Genomic DNA, 19,758 nt, shown 5'->3' with positions numbered 1-19,758 from the left:
ACACCTAGAGATCCTGGATATTTGTGACTCAGACATCAAATCCCCAACTCTGTTCTAACAGAACAGAAGTGTCAGAACAGAGGACAGCAAAGCAAAGAAAATGAGGAACTCTTACAGTAATAGGTAACAACACTGACTGTCCCCCAGATCTCCCCACTGTTTTCTGTATGAATACCAATTCTTGTCTGATCCAACTGAGAAATATTTCTCCTACAAAAGAGGACTCCCTGTAGACCAAGACAAGGTTCTATTACCATTGTTGGCCAAGTGCCCATGAGTATTTTTGCTTAGCAGAGCATAACCAGTTGAGACACTGTTCTATGGAGGGTAGTATCATTTAGTCCAGTGTTTCTCAACCTTAGCAACTTTAAGATGTGTGGACTTCCAACTCCCAGAACTCCCCAGTCAGCATGGGGAACTCCAATTCTGGGAGTTGAAGTCCACACATCTTAAAGTTGCTAAGGTTAAAAAACCCTGATTTAGTCTCTTCTGTCTTCTTCAAAGTCTTTGCAAATCCAGGTACAAGGTCTAGGTACCTCCTGTTGTTCCTTATTCTATTTCCCCTTTCTTTTTCACAGGTTGCTCTTCTGCAGGTACAGAGTGAATTCCTCACCCTATTTCCCAATCCCATATTCTCAGTAGAGTGCAATGCTCATTTCTCTCATGCTTCTTGGGACACCAGAGGTGATTATTTTTGCTGCCATTCTTGTATCTCCTGTTGGCTGCTTTGCAAAGGGTCTTTCCCAGGAAGGTATAAGTAGGTCAGCATCCTGGTATGTGTACTGCACTTTATGTTCATGAACAGCAACTGTGAGGAGCATGAGGTGAGGGGATGGGAGCTTTTCTATAAGAATGCAGGAAGACATACTTATTGATTTGTATCTCACCTTCCTTTCAGGAGATTATGGCAGTGTACATAGAGTACCCCTCTCCCATTTTTCCCCACAACAGCCCTGTGATATAGTTTGGGCTGAGTGTCTGGCTCAAAATCACTCAGTGAGCTTCCATGGCTGAGGCTGGACTAGAACCCAGGTCTGCCTGCTCCTAGTCCTATTCCTATCCAGCCTGCCCTAGTGGCTCTTTGTCTTTCCTCTCACAATTGCAGCACAACACTTGACAATAGCAGAACTGAACTTTTGTGATTGACAGTCCTGTGACTGTATTTTGCATGTTGTAATGCCTCTTTCAGAATGTCAGAATAAGCAGTTTCATTATTTTTGCATAATGGTACCTTAAGAAAGGGAGGATAATGGAACACATTTCAGAGATAATTTAAATCAAAATGCAGCTAGTATGTTTTCATGCATACATTTATTTAATCAGTGGGGCTTGTTCTCGTACACATCCATGGGATTGCAGCCCTTGTTGACTCTGAGTTTAAAATAATATATTTTTCTTAAATATTAACATAGCTAACATTATATGGCCATTATGCACGTGTCTAACATTACGTGACGTGTATCTAATATAGGTGTACATATCTTCTTTATAGTTTTAATATTTCTATCAAGCCTCAATCACCCCTTCTTAGACACTGGAATTGGGGGCCACACTGCCCTTGAGGTTACAGAGGCCAAGTCTATCGTATTAAGGATGAGGGTCATCCGAGGTTAACCGGGTAACTAACATCCGGGCCTTCTGGTCTCAGTGGGCGAGCCCGTCTCCTGCACATGCGCATTTCCAGTCATCCTACCATTTGTACGAGTTATACACATGGGCGACACGTTTCCTTTCCCTCATTTCGCACATGCGCAGACCGATCTGATGGAAACGACAGGCGCAAGCCTTTGTTTCCTCTTACGCATGTGCATTGGACTTAGATATTACCGGAGGAACGCCCCCTTCTTCCCCAAAGCTCCGTCAGGAACTGAAGGGCTCGCTTCCGTTTCTCAATTGGTCGCGCGAAGAGCGTGCGCGCGGCGCCGGCAGGAACCCTACCGAACGTGCGCTGCAGGAGGGCGCGCGTAGAGCGCAGGCGCAGAGCGAGGCCCCGCCCTCCCCAGGGACTCATTGTGCAGCAACCGGATTGACTTCTTCTCGTGCGCGCGGGCCAGCGGGATCCGTGTCGCCCTTCCCCCTCTTCTTACTTCACAAGCAAGCGCGAGCCTGATAGGGGACAGAGCCGTCCACTCCCTCGGCAGGAAGGGGTTTGAGACCGCTTGCGTCGCGGCCCTGAGCGCCAACATCACAACCGCCCCCCTCCCTCTTTCCCCTCTTCTTTCGCGGCCTCACTCTTCCATCTTTCCCCCTCCCACTCCCCCCCCACGAGCTCGCGATTCCCCTCACGGCTCTCACGTTGCCTCCGAGGCTCGAGACTTTCCCTCCCTCCTTCCCGAGGCGCCGGCTTACGGAGGGGAACCAGGCGGCCAAACGGCGCGTCCTCCCGGAGGACTCATTCCGCGGCAGCAGGTGGGATCGAGGCCCACGTTACAGGCGTTTGTTTTGCTGACGCGCGCAGGCGAAGCCAACGGAACGCGAGTGTGGGGGAGACGCGTCCGCCTGCCTCCCCCCACTGTTTCCCAGCATTTAACCCTTCCACATTTCCGCGACGGCCTGCCCGCCAGCCAGTTTCCCCTTCCGGGCCGGCAGGAGCGCACGGCGTTGCCTGTCTCGCGGGCTCAGTCTGAAGCAGCCGCACTCTTTGCGCGCCGCGGCTGGGTGACTGATCGGTACCCCTTCGCCTTTTTTCCCCCCTTTCATTTTTAACTCGCCACTTCAGGCAGCGTAAAGGCGGCCCCGGGAGGCGCGCGCGCGCACGGGGGAAGAGTCTCGGCCGCCCTTCCCCCTTCTCTCCTTTTTTCCACCCTTTCGCCCAACGGTCTTGAACGCGTGCTGAGGAGGAGCAGGGGGCTGCCTTCATCTCGCGGCGTCCGGCCCTTTTTCTCGCTGCCGCCGCCAGCGCCATGTTGAAACAGCCGCTGCCGCCGCCCTCCCCTCAACCTGCTGCGCCCTCCTCGGGCCCCCCGCCTCCGACCACGCCGACGCCGCCGCCTCCAGCCGCCGCCGTTGCTGCCGCCGCCTCCCGCAAAGCCAACCCGTCCCCTGCTAGCCCCAACGGGAACCTCAGCCCCGGAGCCGCGGGCGGACCGAGAGCCACAATGGTGGCTCCCCCTGGTAGCGGAGGAGGAGCCCCCCCTGGAGGAAGTGGCACCAGGTACGCTTGAGCAAAAGGCGCTGGTTTCTCTGAGTGAGGAAGGGGGTCCGGGCGGAAAAGGCTGAAAGGGAAGGGCTGTCTGTAGTCGCGCTCCCGCCCCAAAAGGGTTGACGGGAGGACTCGGCCGGGTGGGGGAAAGGAGTATGTGCGGTTCCGATAAGCGGAGTTAGTCTGCTTTGCCGTTGATTGGGTGCCGCTGTACTCAGCGTACGCCCTGTCGGGAGCGGAAGACGGATGCCGCTTGACTTGGTCCCCTGCGTAGAATCTCCGCCCGTCATCCATCTCTGGCGTGTGCGATTTAGGAAAGGCTGCGTGCGGGTCTCCTCGTCTTCTCCCTTTCGAAAAGGAAGGAGGGGACGATCCCTCATGGGCTGAGTTGCACTCCTTGTCATGGAGCAGAATTTGACTACTTGGGATGGATGAATTTAGCCTGCAATTGAGCATCTGAACTATATTTTCTCAGAAGCAAATTGAGTTGACTTTCTTGCACTCTGTTGTATAATCCAACGTACTGAAAGGCGCCATAAACAACTATCAGACTGGGACCTTTCAGGCATAGCAACGTCTGAGCTGTCTTGTTCTGCTTAATTAAAAGAGCTTGCTTATACAGTATATGAGCAGTGATGCCTTCTAGAAATGAGTTTTGTCCAGTGTGCTACTTAAAGGATTTTTTTTTTTAAATTCAGTAGCCTAGTAGATAAATTCAACTTGATCAGCCATTTACAACTGGCAAGCTTGTACTTAATGTTATTCATTTCAGTTAGTATGGCATTTGAGACAGTGTTCATGTTAGCCACTAAAATAATCTGAAAAGAATTTCTAGTTTAGGGAAGAGCAGGATATTTTCTGAGCCATGCATCTATAAGGGTGAACAAGATCATGGGATTTTTTTTTTTTTTAGGTTGAGGTCTTTTTCCCAGGAGTTAAGGACTTTTTGTGATCATTCTGATTATGATAGACAGCAGGGCATAGCAATGAAGGAGCTCATCATCATATTTAATATAGAGAGCTCCTTTTGCTATTCTGATTGAATTATCACCTAATCATCTCCCATTTATTTTAAATTTGCTAGGGAATTTTGATGAATTGTGCAAAATTTCATTCTGAATTTAGGTAAAGTAATTTAGAAAGCTTAAAAATAATGGATATGAGGCAATACAAATCCATTTTAAGCTTTTCATACACTGAGAAAATTCTTGGGTAGATGTGCCAATAATCCAATTTGTGTCCATTGAAGCAAAAACCAACTTTTATATGTTTGTAAAGGATGAGTTTTCATGTATAGTATGTGCATTGATTTTTCTGAAAGTTGTCCCCATATGGAAAGGAAACCATGCTTTTGTTAGCTGAATTAGGAAGTCTCTGTTTAATTATTTTGGTAGTAAAATATGGGGTTCTTGTTAGTGGTTAGAGCTCCTATGAATTAGATTAATAAAGAGTGATGAATTTACTGGTTTGAAGAGTTTACATTTTGGAGATTGCATTATTTTCTTACTGATTACGTTTGCATCTGATTTACTTTCAGGGGCCAGAGTACAGGCAAAGGACCTCCACAGTCTCCTGTAAGTACTAAGCTGGAGTATAAGCCATTTTGGATTGTCATATCTAATCTATATGATTTGTGTAACTGTTAGATGACATTTGAGCTTTCCACTACCAGGCTTTGACAATAAATATACAGGTAGTCCTCGACTTACAACCATTCGTTTAATGACCATTCAAAGTTACAACAGTGCTGGAAAAAGTGACTTACAACCAACCGTTCCTCACTCTTACAACTGTTGCAGTGTCCTGCAGTCATGTGATCACCATTTGCGACCTTCTCAGCTGCCTTCCGACGAGCAAAGTCAATGGGGAAGCTGGCAGGGAAGGTCACAAGTCATGGTCACGTGATGTCTTGTTTAATAACTGCACCGCTTAATGACAAATGTTCTGGTCCCTATTGTGGTCATAAGTCGAGGACTACCTGTATCTGCTAGCAGGCTTCAGTTCTTAGGACTATAACTGTACCCCCAACCTAAGAATATGGTAAAAGACTGTCCCTAGAATATTATGTATCTGCTATGACTACAGTAAAACTGTTTCGGTGTCTTTGTGTTATATTTGCATTATATTTCTTTCACTGGCAATTCCTGTAACAGTAGCAAAGTATAAATAGTATCTGGAGTAAAATAATTTAATAAATTTAGTTCAAAACTTATTAAATTAAAAAACTTTATTAATTTAAAAAACTTGTAATGCTAAAATACCTGTAGATTTTCAGCATAATATCATTTGACTGTTGTTGAGTTGCAGAGAAGTCTGCTTCTAACTAGTTACCAGTGGAAAACTCTTTTTTTTTTTTCTGAATTTGCAACTTGTAAGATTATTGGAGTTAAATCATTGAAAGGCACAAGTTTTATTTTGAAAAAGAAACTAAAGTGTATTTTTCACACCAACTTGTGTCATAAGCCACATGATTTTTATTTATTTTGTGACATAAATATTTGGGTGCTTCAATATTTAGGTACTGAATTGTGGTGGAAATCCCAATATAATGTTCAGTTTCAACTATAGACCCTCTAACCAAAATAGATGGGAAGTAGTAACACCGCTTGATCCTGTGCCAAGCCTCCTATATACTAACATTTATGAAAGAAGCTCCTTACTGAGAGAATAAATGACATAACAGCTATTTAGGACATTTGTTATAACTGATGTTTACTTTTCTGGAGTCTTTCAGTTGCCTACCTAATGCTGTAACATTGGGCAATGGATGCTTATAAATGTCTTGGTGACACTTATTTTTCCATCCCCCCAGGCTTTTGAGGGTGTTTATAACAATTCCCGAATGCTGCACTTTCTAACAGCAGTTGTGGTGAGTCTCCTGGGGATAAATTAAGGATATAGGACTGCAAAGGTAGATATACAGGTGCATGTTTATGTGGTGGAAGGTACATGGTGGATTTCCTTTCAATACTTAGATTTCATGTGGTTGTCCTGCATGAAGTGTTGAGCATTTGTGTTTATATAGGCATTGCTTACATGACACACTGATCCACGTTGTAATTTGGTTTATGGTATTCTTTGAATTCAGATCCTCATGTTAAGGACTTCAGTCCCAGATACTCTGTTTTGTGTTAATTTTAAAATGGCAACCAATGAAAAAATTGCAAGGTTGTCAACCAAAGGAGGGTGGGAGGCTGACAAAGGCTAATAGTTTGGGGCATGTCCTCTGGATGTGTGCCTTAAGAATGGTTTGTGCTAAGTGTTGTGCAAATGAGTCAGGGTTTTCTCTTGAATTTCTTCAGTTTACTTTGCTTTATTTTAACAGCACTTCCAAACTGATTGATGCTCGGTGTATGTTTGGGGGTTAGGGGCAGAGAGGTTTCAGTTTGCAATTTGAAGTATCCCTGTATCCTTTCTTTAGTATTCCTTCCATTTGGTTCTCTTCCCAGGGATCAACATGTGATGTGAAAGTGAAAAGTGGAAGCACATTTGAAGGAATTTTTAAGACCTTGAGTTCTAAGGTGAATACTTTTTTTGCTGACTAGTTTTGTTCAGGTGTTAGGGAGCAGGTCCAATGAAGTATTTAGCTTAATTGTACTTAAAGTTAAGTATTTAGCTTTATTTTACATTAAAACTTACGATGCGGGCAAACATCCTTTCCCCCCAAACTCCACAAAGCTTGTTTAAGCAGCCTGTTAGTATGAGATGACAAGAGTGAATATCTGGCAATGGGTAAGTGCTTAGTGACCAGTGAGTTGTGATATAGTGTGTTTTTGGATTTACGTGGTTTTATATAGTAGGAATAGGCAGTCTGTATTAATTAAGATTGTTTTTACAGTTTGAGCTGGCTGTGGACGCTGTGCACAGGAAGGTGCCCGATCAGCCAGTAGGGCCAAGGAGGGAGGATATTGTAGACACTATGGTTTTCAAGCCTGCTGATGTCATGTTAGTGCACTTCCGCAATGTTGACTTTAACTACGCCACCAAAGGTAATACAGCCTTAAAATATCAGAATTAAGGTGTGATGGAGTCGGGAGGAGTGGGGGAGAACTTGAATCCTTTCTATCCTGACCTTTCCTTCTGTTCTGTGTCTTAGATAAGTTCACAGATTCCGCCATTGCCATGAATTCTAAGGTGAACGGGGAGCACAAAGAGAAAATACTACAACGCTGGGAAGGGGGAGATAGCAACAGTGATGATTATGACTTAGAATCAGATATGGTAAGTAACTGGTATGGCTTGAGTCCCCAAAATAGAATTACTTAGGGCTGCTGCAGCATTAGTGGTGCTTTGCTAAACTTTGTGACAGCAAAGGCATTGAAGCATTTATCTGTTATTTCAGTCTAATGGCTGGGACCCAAATGAGATGTTCAAATTCAACGAGGAAAATTACGGTGTGAAGACAACATATGATAGCAGTCTGTCATCATATACGTAAGTTAAGGGTTTAGCTATGTATATGTGTGAGGGTTCAGGGGAGAGAGCAGTTGATGATAACTGTACCATTCAGGGACTGTTCTATAGGCTATTGGAGTAGAAAGGTAGGCTCTAGATTGTTTCTGTTTCTTTTTCACTTAATAAATAAGGGTTGGTTGACATATCAGGACTTCTGCTAGTCCTTTCAAGGCTTTGATTAGTTGGCAGAAATCAGTGGGTAAAGAAAGAACAATAGACTGATCGTCAAGGCAATTCAGAGGTAGTCATCTCAACCCTTTGAATATCCAACTGTCAGTATTTATGAGTAATTTCATCCTCTCCCTACTCTCAGTTCCATCTATTTATCATGGGTTGTTGGTGGCTACTTTAGAAAATAAAGTCCTGGTACCACTTAGAAACAGTGAAAGTTCATGCTGTTTTTCTAAGATGAGACATTTTATGCCCAGTGGAATATTAGACTAAAATTTAATTGCTGCCCTTGCATTATCTGTATTTGAGGGTGGGATTCCAGGAGTCAGTTTGGTTTAGTTTGGACTATAAACTGGGAGACCATGAGTTTTAGTTCTCTCTCGGGATGGGATGGAAGCCGGCTGGGTGACTTTGGAGCAGTAACACACTCTTGCCCAGTCCACCTCACAGGGCTGTTGTTATGGGGAAAATATAAGGAGAGCATTATGTACACCTTGAATTGTACAAAATAGAGATGAGATATAAATCTAGTAAATAATAATGATGAATACAGCGAATATTAGACCACATGCAGGATGGTCACTTTGGACATCTACTTCTAACCAATTTAGTTGTACTTTATTAGAGTTAATATGCAGCTTGGTTCACTACATTGCTAGGGTTTTTTTTTAATACTTCTAAATTCACAGTATACAGAATTGGCAGAATCCCGTACTTGATTTTTCCGTGTATCCATAAATACGTTCTCAATCCATCGTTATTTCCTTTTGTAGTAAGCAACATTATGTAAAGCATAGAAAAATAGCAAGGAGTAATGGACAAAAAACATTAAAGCAAGAAGTAAGAGAAAAGAAAATATAACTAAACCTAGTTTACATAAACATTACTCGTTATTAACTCTTCAAACATTTCTACGCTTGCAGGCCATCCTTGCTTTCTTTGCATCTGTACATCATTTTATGTATTCCCTTTGTTCTTTAGATTTCTCCCCTCTTTTTTTGAGGATCCATCCAGCTCATGACTTTCTCAGTCTTCCCCTACAACCATTCACTCTTCCTTTATAGATTTTTTTTTAATTTGATCCTCACTCATTCTCTCTATACATCTAAGCCACCTCAGTGTGCTGCTTCCATTGCTCATTTTTGTATTAAGTCCGCCTGTTCATTCTTGACCCTATCTTTTTGTTTTACTACACTCAGATGTCTTTTGACGAACATTTATTCCTCTCAGCAGATGTAGCAGACTATATATTATCCATCTTTTTATTGGCATTTATACATCTTAATGTTTTCCTATCCATGTCCCCCTCTTTAGGGAAAGATATACTCCTTGCTCTTATATTTTGCCATTTATGTGTAACATGCAGTGGTCATTCAGTTTTTCCCTTAGACTCTCAGCCAACAAAATGGCACTGTCTGCAAACAAAAGTAAATGTACATTCATGTCTTCAACCAACCCTAATATGACCATTTCAGTTCCACCTTTGACTATATTGTTATTCCCATTTAAATGTTTTAAGTACTCTTTCCAGAATTCATTAATTTTGGTTTTATCTCAATATGGCCAGTTCATACTGTTTGACATATTTTAGTTCTTTTGTTCATAATTAAACCTACAACTTTACTTCATACACACATTCATCAACTTCACCCCACAAAATCAAATCATTTATATCATTCCCTCTTTTTTTAGTTTCACAAATACAGCATACCTAATTTTCTTCATTTAATTAGTTAATTTATATTATTTATGGTTTATCCCTCTTACATTCCAAGTCAGAATCTTATTTCATGATCATCAGCAAATGACCCCATCAATATAGACTTCCAGTACCTGTTACAGCTTTGATCATTCAAAGCTTTCACATAACACTTTTTTATATTAAAAAAAAAAGAAGAGTAAATTGGGTTACGAGCTGTTGTCTCTATTAACGGTAAGAATTTTACTGGTCAGTTTGGGCACATTTTAGCCAGTATGTTATCAATACAGTACAACCAAAATCTGATTTCACCCCAAACGCAATGTGTGCATTTATCCAGTAAGTAATAAGTGTTGTCCAGAGCTTGATTAGTTCTGGATCTGAAATTTACAAACTCTGGGAACTCCACTCAAAAACCTTGAATTGTTGGGATCTGAGATGTCTTTCACCATGTTAGAAACTGAGAGGTGTTGGTGCTTCTACAATAAAACAAGTTTGTGTTCTTGTTCTTTTGAAAGGATAGATCAGTAAAATTGTTTGCTGATTGTATTTCCTTTTTTTCCCCCCTCTTCCACTGGCCCATCTTTTCATGATAGAGTCCCTCTTGAGAAAGATAACACAGAGGCATTTCGGCAACGAGAGGCCAGAGCTGCCCAACTGGCACGAGAAATTGAGTCAAGCCCACAGTATAGACTGCGTATTGCCATGGAAAATGATGATGGGCGCACAGAAGAAGAGAAGCACAGTTCAGTGCAAAGACAAGTGTCTGGAAGAGATAGTCCCAGTTTGGCTTCCAGGTAAGTTTGCAGTATTGGTGAAGAGGATAAAAATATGTATTTAACTCCATTTTAATATCAGTGTCTTTGTATTTTATAATTGGTATGTTAGCTGTTTTGCATAGCTCAGGCAGCATTTGTTAGGGTGACTCAGAAATGTAATAAAAAATAATGTTTGAACAGCAGTATGCCTTCTCTAGTATAGAACAAGTACTATTTGTGGCTGGTTTACACTATGTATTTGGAGAGGAAATAACATTAAGGTCCCACTGTGACTTGGAAACTTGCTCGCCTGTTGATTGCCAATCTCTTTGCTTCAGATGTTCCCTTGCATTTTACATTCAACTTCTTGAATTAGAAAAGTTATGGCGATTTCCCTCCTTATTGTTCTTGGAAATTACTCTGCCACTGTGTTTTTCTCTTTGCAGAGAGGGCAAATATATACCACTTCCCCAGCGTGTCAGAGAAGGTTCCAGAGGAGGCATACGCTGCAGTAGTTCTAGAGGAGGGAGGCCAGGCATGGGCTCTTTACCACCCCGTGGGAGTTCACATCATTCAGAAAGCAACACTGGCTCTGTTCCAGAGCAACGAGGCATCAATGGAGGTGAGGCTGAGCATCTCAGGCTTAAAAATGGAGATATTTGAATGGATTGATACAATCGCTAATGAGGCAGAAATGCCTTGGTAGACTCAGTTGTCCCATCTGATTATGAAATCTCATATGATTTTGTTTTCCCTGTTTCTTGTCTACATCAGGATATAATTTTATGTGGTAAAGGATAGGATGAAAAGTCACAGGGAGGTTTGTTCTACATTACTTTTTTCTCTAAAGCAGTGCTTCTCAAACTTTTTTCTCCAAGGATCCCTTCACACTTTTGAAAATTATGGAGGACCCCAAAAGAGCTTTTATTTGTATGGGTTATATTTACCAATATTTACCATATTAAAAGTTAAAATCATTGCATTTGCTGCTGCTACCATTACTCATGATTGTTTGATGGGATTTTAATATTGTATTATTTTTATAGGCTGGCAAATAATTTTGCTTTTGAAGGCACCTGAGAGAGTCTGGGGGACCCCCAGGGGTTCTAGGACCACACTTTAAGAAACACTGCTCTAAAGGGAAATGCATTTTGAAATGAAATTGAGAAAGTTGAAAAAAGTGCTTGTAGAAGAGAAAGAGAATCATGTGATAGCCAAAACTGACATGGGCAACTTAAGGGAAACATTGGAAGATCATGTGAATGGATTACAGCAGTAAAAAGTCAATTAGGGAAGAGTCAGGGGTTGAAGGGTTCATTAGAAACTATTGACTAATGGAGTAGAGATCCTATGGGGAAGTAAGGGATTTATCTATGTGCCATGCAGAAATTCTTGCGTGTTCCACAAAAGTGCAAGACATTAAATTCTAAATTATTTAAAAAGAAATGAAGTAATAATGACAATTACAGGTAGTCCTTGCTTAACAACCCTAATTGGGAGTGGAATTTCTGTTGTTAAGTGAAGCAGTCATTAGGTAAAACATCACTTCACTGCTTAGCAACAGCAGTTCCAGCAGTCTTGGTTGCAGTCCTTAGGCAAGGTTCTTATGCTTCTCCTGTCCTGCTGCGCTTGCTTCCACTTCAAATTCCCCTCCCACCATTTCTGCCTTTTTGGCCTCGCAAAAGGCTGGCAGCTGCCTTGGCCAGGTGCAGTTCATCAGCAGCGGGGGAGAAGAAGATGGCAAAGGTCAACTGAGGGTGGCACCAGCAGAGTGGCCAAAAGGGCAGAGATGGGGGAGTTGAAGTGCACGCTATGGTTGTAAATGCAGGTGGGCTGTCAAGCACCCGAATTTTGATCAGGTGACCACAGGAGTGCTGCAACAGCTGTAACTTTGAGGACTGGCTGTAACTGCCATTCGTTCAGCACCATTGTAACTTTGAAGGGTCGCTGAACGAATGGTCATTAAACAAGAACTACTTGTACCACCAATACAAATTAACTTTGGGTTTTTTACTTCCTTGAATGAGGAAATAATTGAGATGTAAGTAGTAGTAGTAGTAGTAGTAGTAGTAGTATACATTCAATTTATTCTCCGCCCATCTCTCCCAATGGGGAACTCTGGGCGGAGTCCCTAGGCCACCACGTCCCACATATGAATGATCATCTGCCTTCATTGCAATTTCAAGCCAGCAAGATAGCAGGGCACACTATAAATTGATGGGTAGAAGGGCAAGTTGGGGCAGAAGGTATGCACAGGTTGAAATCACAAAGTGTATCAGACCATCAGCAGTGGAAGGTCAGCATATGCGCTGGAGAACAATAACTGAACAAAAGGAAGGATAGCAGCATTGAAAGATAAAGAAAATGTGTAACTAAAGCTGGAGTGACATACTTCATAGTGTGTGGGATTAGAAAATGAGTTCTGATTTGAAGGAATGAAAAAGAAAGGAAGAGGATGTAGTGGCAAATGGGAGAAATTAGGTTTGAAGCCTCAACAGACATTGAAATGCCTCAGAAAAACGTTATCTGAGGCTAATTACTGGCTCTTGAAATAGTCCTCGCTGCCATTGTCACATTGCATTGTTGGTCTTCACAAAGTGCCTACAGTGAAAGTGCTTGCTGAAAATCCAGGAGAAGCAGCGCAATACCAATGACATCATCACTCAGTGTAGCTGTGCCTGAAACAGCCCTCTACCCTGCCACCAATCTCGTGCTCACCTTCAGTTGATCCAGCTCAGTCTTGCTGTGCCACAACCTGGAACCAGGCCAGTTGCATCCCATCAAGACTCCTTGTGACCTTTCCCTTCACTCGCCTCCCTTCTCTGGATAGGGTGCAGAATTTCATGCCTCTTCCCATTTGTCCCTTATATTTGTACATACTGTAGGGTTAGTCATCTACCCACAGGCATTAGTTTGCCTCTTATAGATAGGTCACCACAGAACAAGGATTCCTGTTGGATGTCTTGGCTTAGTTAACCACCGTTCTATTTTTTTAAATTTCTTTGTTAGTCTGAATTTATAAATGCCAGTTGCAACCAGCTAACTGCTAATCTCATTGGTGTTTTCATTGTTTGCCAGTAAGGGAGACCTGTAGATGTCAAAGGAACATTTGGTGTGTGTGTGTGTCTGGCTTTGATTCATCACCACCTGTGGTTGCTTTGTTCTAGGCCCATCCAGAATGTCTCCAAAGTCTCAACGACCCAATCGAGGGGCCAAGAGTATGTCTTCCCCGACCAGTCGACCCATGGAAGTCTCCACTGCATCTCCTACAGGTAAAAGAGAAAATAAGCAGCAAATCTGATGGCTTTTTGTGAGACCCTTGATTTAAAAAAACAGCTTCATATAGTACTTAATATCTAAAGCATCTTTGCTGTTATTGTATAGTGGGCCGTCTCTATGCTCCACGTTCACCGAAGTCTGCCTCAGCTGTTCCAGTTTCTTCCCAAGATCCCCCTGTGGGACCAGCTATCCCTATTGCTCCTGCATCACCTTCTGAGTCAAGGCCTACCATGGAATCTAGTGCTTCCCCAACCCCACCTTCACCTAAGGTCCCAGCATCTGTCCCAGTAGCTGCTGTTGAAGGTAAATACTTAAACTGGGGGCAACATGAAATTGAGCAAACTCCAGGAGGCAGTGAAGGACAGGAAGCCCTGGCACAATATGGTTCATGGGGTCACAAAGAGTCAGACATGACTTAACGACTGAACAACAACAACAAAAGCAGGTTTTGTTGATTGCCAGTCAACAAAGAAGGAACTAAGGAGTCAGCAATGTAATACCCATAGATATAATGCTGGCCAGAGCAATCCCAGGTGAGGTCCACAAGACTCTTCCTCCCCAAAGTAAAGTAAAGTATCATATGATTCCAGAGTTTCTGAGAATGTTGAGGATTTTGTTTAGGTTTTTGATACCTGCTGCCTAGAAAGATTGCCGACTCCTAAACTCCTCTTTAGGGTTTTTTTTCCCCCTCCTGTTGTACGCTAGTAAGAAGAATGCTGAGATTTTCCAGTTTTTAAATCCTTGCTAGGTTTGATCAGTTGAAAAAGTTTTAAGATGATAGACAAATTCTTGTCTGTCTGAAGGAGGAGAGTGGGGGATTTGAATAAATGGTGAGGCTCTTTGGGAAGTTGCCATACTTTCCAGGCTCATTTCAAGCTTTTGTTCCTCTTTCCTTACCAGGTATCTGTGGATGTAAAACCTGGCATCCTTTTTACCTCCTAATCTTTTCCTTCCTCTTCTAGTTAAAGAGGTGCCTAGCTCTGCCACCAAAGAAGCCAGTAGGACTGTAGAAGTTATGGGGCCCTCAGACTTGGTCAAACAGACTAGCAAAGGTTTGTTTCTTTTGTCTTTCTGAGCTTTTTGCTTGTTACTTTTAATGTCAGACTGGGGTTGTTTTGCATATTTTATATGGTATATTGTATTTTATGTATTGCTGCTTTTTTTAAATTGTGAGCTACACAGAATCTTTTTAAAGTCAGGCAGTGTCTAAATCTAATGAACTAAATAGTTAATTAATAAAATCACAGAGCTCACTAGATGACTTTAAGCCAGCTGCTTTGTCTCAGTGTAACCTACATTACAGAATTGTTCTGGGGATAAATGAAGGAAGACGTGATCCCCCCCCCCCGCTTTATGATGTCACCTTGCTCATTCAAAAAGGTGGGGTATAAATACAAAATTAAATAATTCTTGCTAAATAAAAAATCTTACCAGATGCATAAAACATAGTTGGCCACCTGAAACAATGCCATCTGGATTTGTAGGACTACAGCTCCCATAATCCCATAATTCTCAGCCAATATACTCCTGTTTTATGTTAGAGAGCACCAAATTTGAGAAGGCTAACAGAACTTGGAGATTAATACTAAAAATGCTTTTCAAGATCTAGGTTTTGAGTTCTTAACTCTGCAATTGTGCTGTTCTAGGTCTCCAAAATGAACAGAAGAGGAATCAGCTTGAGGAACTGAGGAAGTTTGGAGCCCAGTTTAAGGTGAGAATATTCTTATTCCTGCTCCCCTTCACTTAAGAGGGAGAAAAACATTGTACATGAGCACTTTTAAAGTAGAAACATGGGATAAAAGTAGTTTCTCTGGCTACAGTTGCTTACCCCATACTTCTTCTTAGTTACAGCCCAGCTCCTCTCCAGAGGCCACACATGACCCCTTTCGGCCTAAGGAGTCTCTTGAAGGGAAAGTAAAAGACAAACTTCCAGAGGTGTTGGTTGGGACAGGGGGCTCGTGTGAAGTGCCTGAAGAGCCTCCCAAACCCAGCCTGGAGTTCTGCGAAGGCAGCAGCAAGGAGGAGAAAGGGTCCTCTGAGGGCATGGAACGCCAGACCCAGACAGCCAGTCCTCTGGGTAAAGGGGAAGCAGAGGACAAGGAAGATGGCCCTGTCTCAGAGTGAGTCTGGGGGGAACCAGAGCAGATAAGGCTTCTGCATGTTTCTTGTATGTTCCTATCTCATTTCCATTGTACTCCTATACAGGCAGGTGAAGAAGTCAACGCTGAATCCTAATGCAAAAGAATTCAACCCCTCAAAGACTCTTCTTTCTGTGGTGCGTAGCTAGCTCTGGGGCTAGTGTGATTTGATGGCATGGGTGTTTGGACGAGAGCACATTCAGCTGAGATCTCTTACTGCTTTCATGGTCAAATACCTAATAATTGCCTTTTTTCCAGAACAAATCAACAAGTACGCCAACATCACCGGGGCCACGCACCCATTCTACACCCTCAATCCCAGTGATTACACCAGGGCAAAGTGGCATGTACAGCACACAGTATATTTCTTACATCCCACAGATTCACATGAGCCCAGCTGTGCAGGTGAGTTGGGGGGGATGGTGTGTGAACGGTCCTGCCTTCACACTGTAGGATGCATTATATATTATTAGTTCTTTCCAAAGTATATCAGGTATATTAATAAGGATACTATTAGAATTAATTAGTTGCTGCTGTTCTCTGCAGACACCTCAGATGTACCCCTATCCTGTTTCCAATTCTGTGCCTGGACAGCAGGGGAAATACCGAGCTAAAGGTGAGTAGATGCTTGGTTAGAGGCTGGAAGATCATAGGAAATTTTGTCTGGAGTGCTCAACTGTTCTGCTACTTGGAGAAAACACAGGGGTGTAAATGACTTTCCTTAACGATTTCTTTTTCCTGAACAGGGTCTCTACCCCCCCAACGTTCAGACCAGCACCAGCCAACCTCAGCTCCTCCCATTATGCAAGCAGCAGCAGCTGCTGCAGGGCCCCCTCTGGTAGCTGCTACCCCATACTCCTCATATATCTCCTACAATCCCCAGCAGTTCACAGGACAGCCTACTATGATGCAGCCTATGGCCCATTATCCCTCGCAGGTGGGTACAATAAATATTTAAGGGGAAAAAAATATGTGCACTGATCTGTTTTGCTCATGTCTTCTATTTTTTCCCTTCCCTCTAGCCTGTGTTTGCCCCCATGCTACAGAGCAACCCCCGTATGATGACATCTGGCAGCCACCCCCAGGCTATCGTCTCATCATCTACTCCACAGTATCCCCCAGCAGAACAACCTACACCCCAAACTCTTTATGGTATGTTTATTGTTAGCTGAAGTCATGTTCACTCTGAGCTTTCTTTCTTTCTTTCTCCCCCCACGTGGCATTGCTGACCGCTGCTTGCTGCTTCTCTCCCCAGCCACAGTGCATCAGTCGTATCCCCATCATGCCACACAGCTGCATCCGCATCAGCCTCAACCAGCTACCACGCCCACGGGCAACCAGCAGCAAACACAACATGCCGCCCCCAGCCCTGTGCAGGTACTCGGAGGGAGGGGGAAGAACCAAGTACGGGTTTACTCTGTAGGAGACACATAATGCTTGTTTGGCACTCACACCCTGCTGTTTGGTTTTGTGTTGGAAATTGGTCCTAGTGCCCCATGACCCTGGAAGCTCTAGGAATTCTAGGCTGGCATGAAAAGGGATGGAAGGAATCTTGCTTTCAGAGTGAGATTCTGTCTATCTCAGTTCTTGTAACTGCTGCCTATGGAATTGAAGCACTAGGAACAGACTATTAATCCTCGCATGCTGTTATCTGGGGGGGAAGGTAATCTAGGAATTAAACAAGATACTTTGTAACTACTTTGATTTGGGTGTTAATACAAGACACGTTTGGGGGAGAGTATGCAGATGTTATGTGAATAATTTGAAGTGTATGACAACATGATAAATGAATCAGAGGATTAGAGAATGTAAACTCTTTCCTCACTTATATTATGGTTATATGACGTGAAAGAGATCAGAGAACAGGAAGGCTAATTTAATAAAATAATTTAATAACATTAAAACAAATTTTCCCCATTCTTCCCACAGATGAACATGTGCTAGCCTGAGTTTAAAACATGTTCTTTTTTTCTCCATAAAATACCAAATTTATTCTTTGGCAATAGTATAGAAGAAAGAAGTAGATGTAATGCAAACTCTGGTAGTTAAAAGGTTGTGCTTTCTACTATAGCACCAAGCTGGACAGCCACCTCATTTGGCCAGTGCTCAGCAGCAGCAGAACCTATACCACACAGCTACGCTGACAGCTACACCACCATCCATAACACCAGGGCCCAGCGCTCAGTCTCCACAGAGCGGTTTCCCACAGCAGGCAGTTTATGCCATTCATGCCCATCAGCAGCTGCAGCACGGATACACCAACATGGCCCATGTCACTCAGGTGAGTGTGCCTGACTCTGGGAAGGGAGCAGGGACTGCGATCTTGGTCATGGGAGGAATTTCTAAGTATCTGTCCTCATAACTATTCAGAGTGGTGTTTGACAACCCAGGAGATGGATGTGACCAATAAGATTATTTGTGACAACGTATGAGAAAAAATGGAAGGGAAGTGACTTTGTCTATTTCATTACATACTAGGATTGCTTGGAAAAAATCTTAGAAGTCATCAACTGTGTACTAAACAAAGTTTGAGCGAAGGTTGTCAGGGTTAGTGAAGATGGTGAACAGTAACAGCAATTGTTTCATGAATTCCATTATTATTAAACATTCTTTAAACAGTTCCTGGAATTAGGTTAAATGCCTCATCTAAATTTCAGCTCCATGAGTTAAGTCAATCACTAAATATATGTTCTTAAATTAGAAAATTTGGCTTTTTCTCTGCTAGCCTAATCAGTTGGTAAATTGGCAAATCATTTATTAAAATGGTCTGAAACTGTTTTTGTCCACTGACAGGCCCATGTCCAGACTGGAATTGCAGCTGCCCCACCACCTCACCCTGGAGCTCCACAAGTCATGCTACTGCATCCCTCACAGACTCATGGTGGACCCCCTCAAGGAGGTGTGCCCCAGAGTGGTGTGCCCACCCTTTCCGCCTCCACACCATCCCCCTACACGTACATAGGGCACCACCAAGGTAAATCAGTTATTTAAAGCCAGGGGGTGGGGGGAAGGTGGATTAATAGGACAGATGAGCTTCCCAGTGTATAGGACTGAAAAATGCTGTCATCCCCATCCAGCACGTCCATCTGGGTGGAAATTAGAGAAATTGTAGTCAGCATATCTGATTAGGATAAATTGACTACTCTGAAGGATTGACTGAGCATTGATGGATATTGGGTAGGGTTTGTTTCTGCAGGTGACAGATATGCTGTTTTGGACTTTGGTGTGCCTTTGTGGTCCTCACTGCCTCTTTCTTCTCTTTCCAGTTCAGTCTCATCCCTCCCAGCAGCTTCCATTCCACACCCCTGGGAATTGATGTCCACGCTTCTCCCTGTGACCTGAGACCCCAGCCAGCTATGGCTCTGTTGCTGGCCCCCAAGCCTGGGCCATCCCTTGTGCCCATGGCAGAGGCCCCTGAAGGGATGCAGTCTGGCCCAGCCCCTCTCGGCAAGCACCTTCCTTTCCGTTGGTTTAGTGAAGCCTGCCCAGGGTACTGTTGGCCAGCGGGATGGAGCAAGACCCCTTTCCATTGCCCAGAGAAGGGCAGGGTTTATTTTCTGTTATTTATAACTCCATTGGGGTTCCTAGAGCAAATGCCACTTTCCCACATTAACTTGACAAGGACATGACCATATGGACAAATCTTGACTTTTTATTAAGTAAAAATATTTAAAAAGTAAAAAAAAATAAAATTTTAAACTAACTAATGTTGGGCTTGGGGTGAATGTGTGGGAGGGCCAGTTTGTAAACAGTAATCCTTATTTGTGGTTCTGCAGCATCAGGGAGGAAGACTTTGTGATCTTTCCATCATATGTAGCTCAGCCAGACTTGAAGGACTGTTTTTGACTTCAGCATTACTGTCTAGCAGCATTATAATTTTCCCTCTCTGAAAATAGATCACCAAGGATTAGTAGTGAGTGATAGTGAAACAGATCCTAAAGCAGTAGTTTTTAGTGCTGGGGTTACTCTGTGAATACAGTATACACCAAATTAAAATTTTAATCAATGCTTTTATTGGAATCAATGACACCATGTTAAATTTAAGAACTTTGGGGATGGGCAGAAATAGCATATTTGTGCCATACTTCAGATTGGACTCTGCATCCAGCCCAGCCT

General features: G+C 43.1%; 1 protein-coding gene across 2 annotated transcripts; it reads left to right on the top strand.

The window, feature by feature from the left end:
• Positions 1-1,854: 1,854 nt before the first annotated feature.
• On the top strand, positions 1,855-19,689 carry ATXN2L (ataxin 2 like). Of its 2 annotated transcripts, XM_007421441.3 has the most exons (23): positions 1,856-3,154; positions 4,680-4,716; positions 5,955-6,011; positions 6,592-6,663; positions 6,981-7,131; positions 7,239-7,363; positions 7,485-7,576; positions 10,064-10,264; positions 10,672-10,847; positions 13,393-13,497; positions 13,610-13,807; positions 14,467-14,556; positions 15,151-15,215; positions 15,350-15,624; positions 15,710-15,779; positions 15,901-16,047; positions 16,189-16,258; positions 16,389-16,579; positions 16,665-16,794; positions 16,898-17,019; positions 17,714-17,923; positions 18,436-18,616; positions 18,909-19,689. In XM_007421441.3, the coding sequence occupies exons 1-23, from the start codon at positions 2,904-2,906 to the stop codon at positions 18,956-18,958; spliced, it is 3,066 nt and encodes a 1,021-aa protein (XP_007421503.3). In that variant the 5' UTR covers positions 1,856-2,903; the 3' UTR covers positions 18,959-19,689. The 2 variants fall into 2 exon arrangements, with proteins under 2 accessions (XP_087998897.1, XP_007421503.3); XM_088142771.1 differs by lacking the exon at positions 16,898-17,019 and having other exon boundaries at positions 1,855-3,154.
• Positions 19,690-19,758: the final 69 nt, after the last annotated feature.

Source organism: Python bivittatus, unplaced genomic scaffold, assembly GCF_059951505.1.
Source record: "Python bivittatus isolate LINGU-HERP-01145 unplaced genomic scaffold, Pbiv_v1 ctg000440_np1212, whole genome shotgun sequence".
Classification (NCBI taxonomy): Eukaryota; Metazoa; Chordata; class Lepidosauria; order Squamata; family Pythonidae; genus Python; species Python bivittatus.
Note: the sequence above shows the minus strand (reverse complement) of the source record. Positions and strands in the feature narration are given on the sequence as shown.

Excerpts from the sequence above, each read along its gene's own strand:
- ATXN2L (XM_007421441.3), top strand. The coding sequence starts at position 2,904 with ATGTTGAAACAGCCGCTGCCGCCGCCCTCCCCTCAACCTGCTGCGCCC. Across the intron at positions 13,808-14,466 it reads CCCAGTAGCTGCTGTTGAAG|TTAAAGAGGTGCCTAGCTCT; the intron begins GTAAATACTTAA and ends TTCCTCTTCTAG. Across the intron at positions 14,557-15,150 it reads GGTCAAACAGACTAGCAAAG|GTCTCCAAAATGAACAGAAG; the intron begins GTTTGTTTCTTT and ends GTGCTGTTCTAG.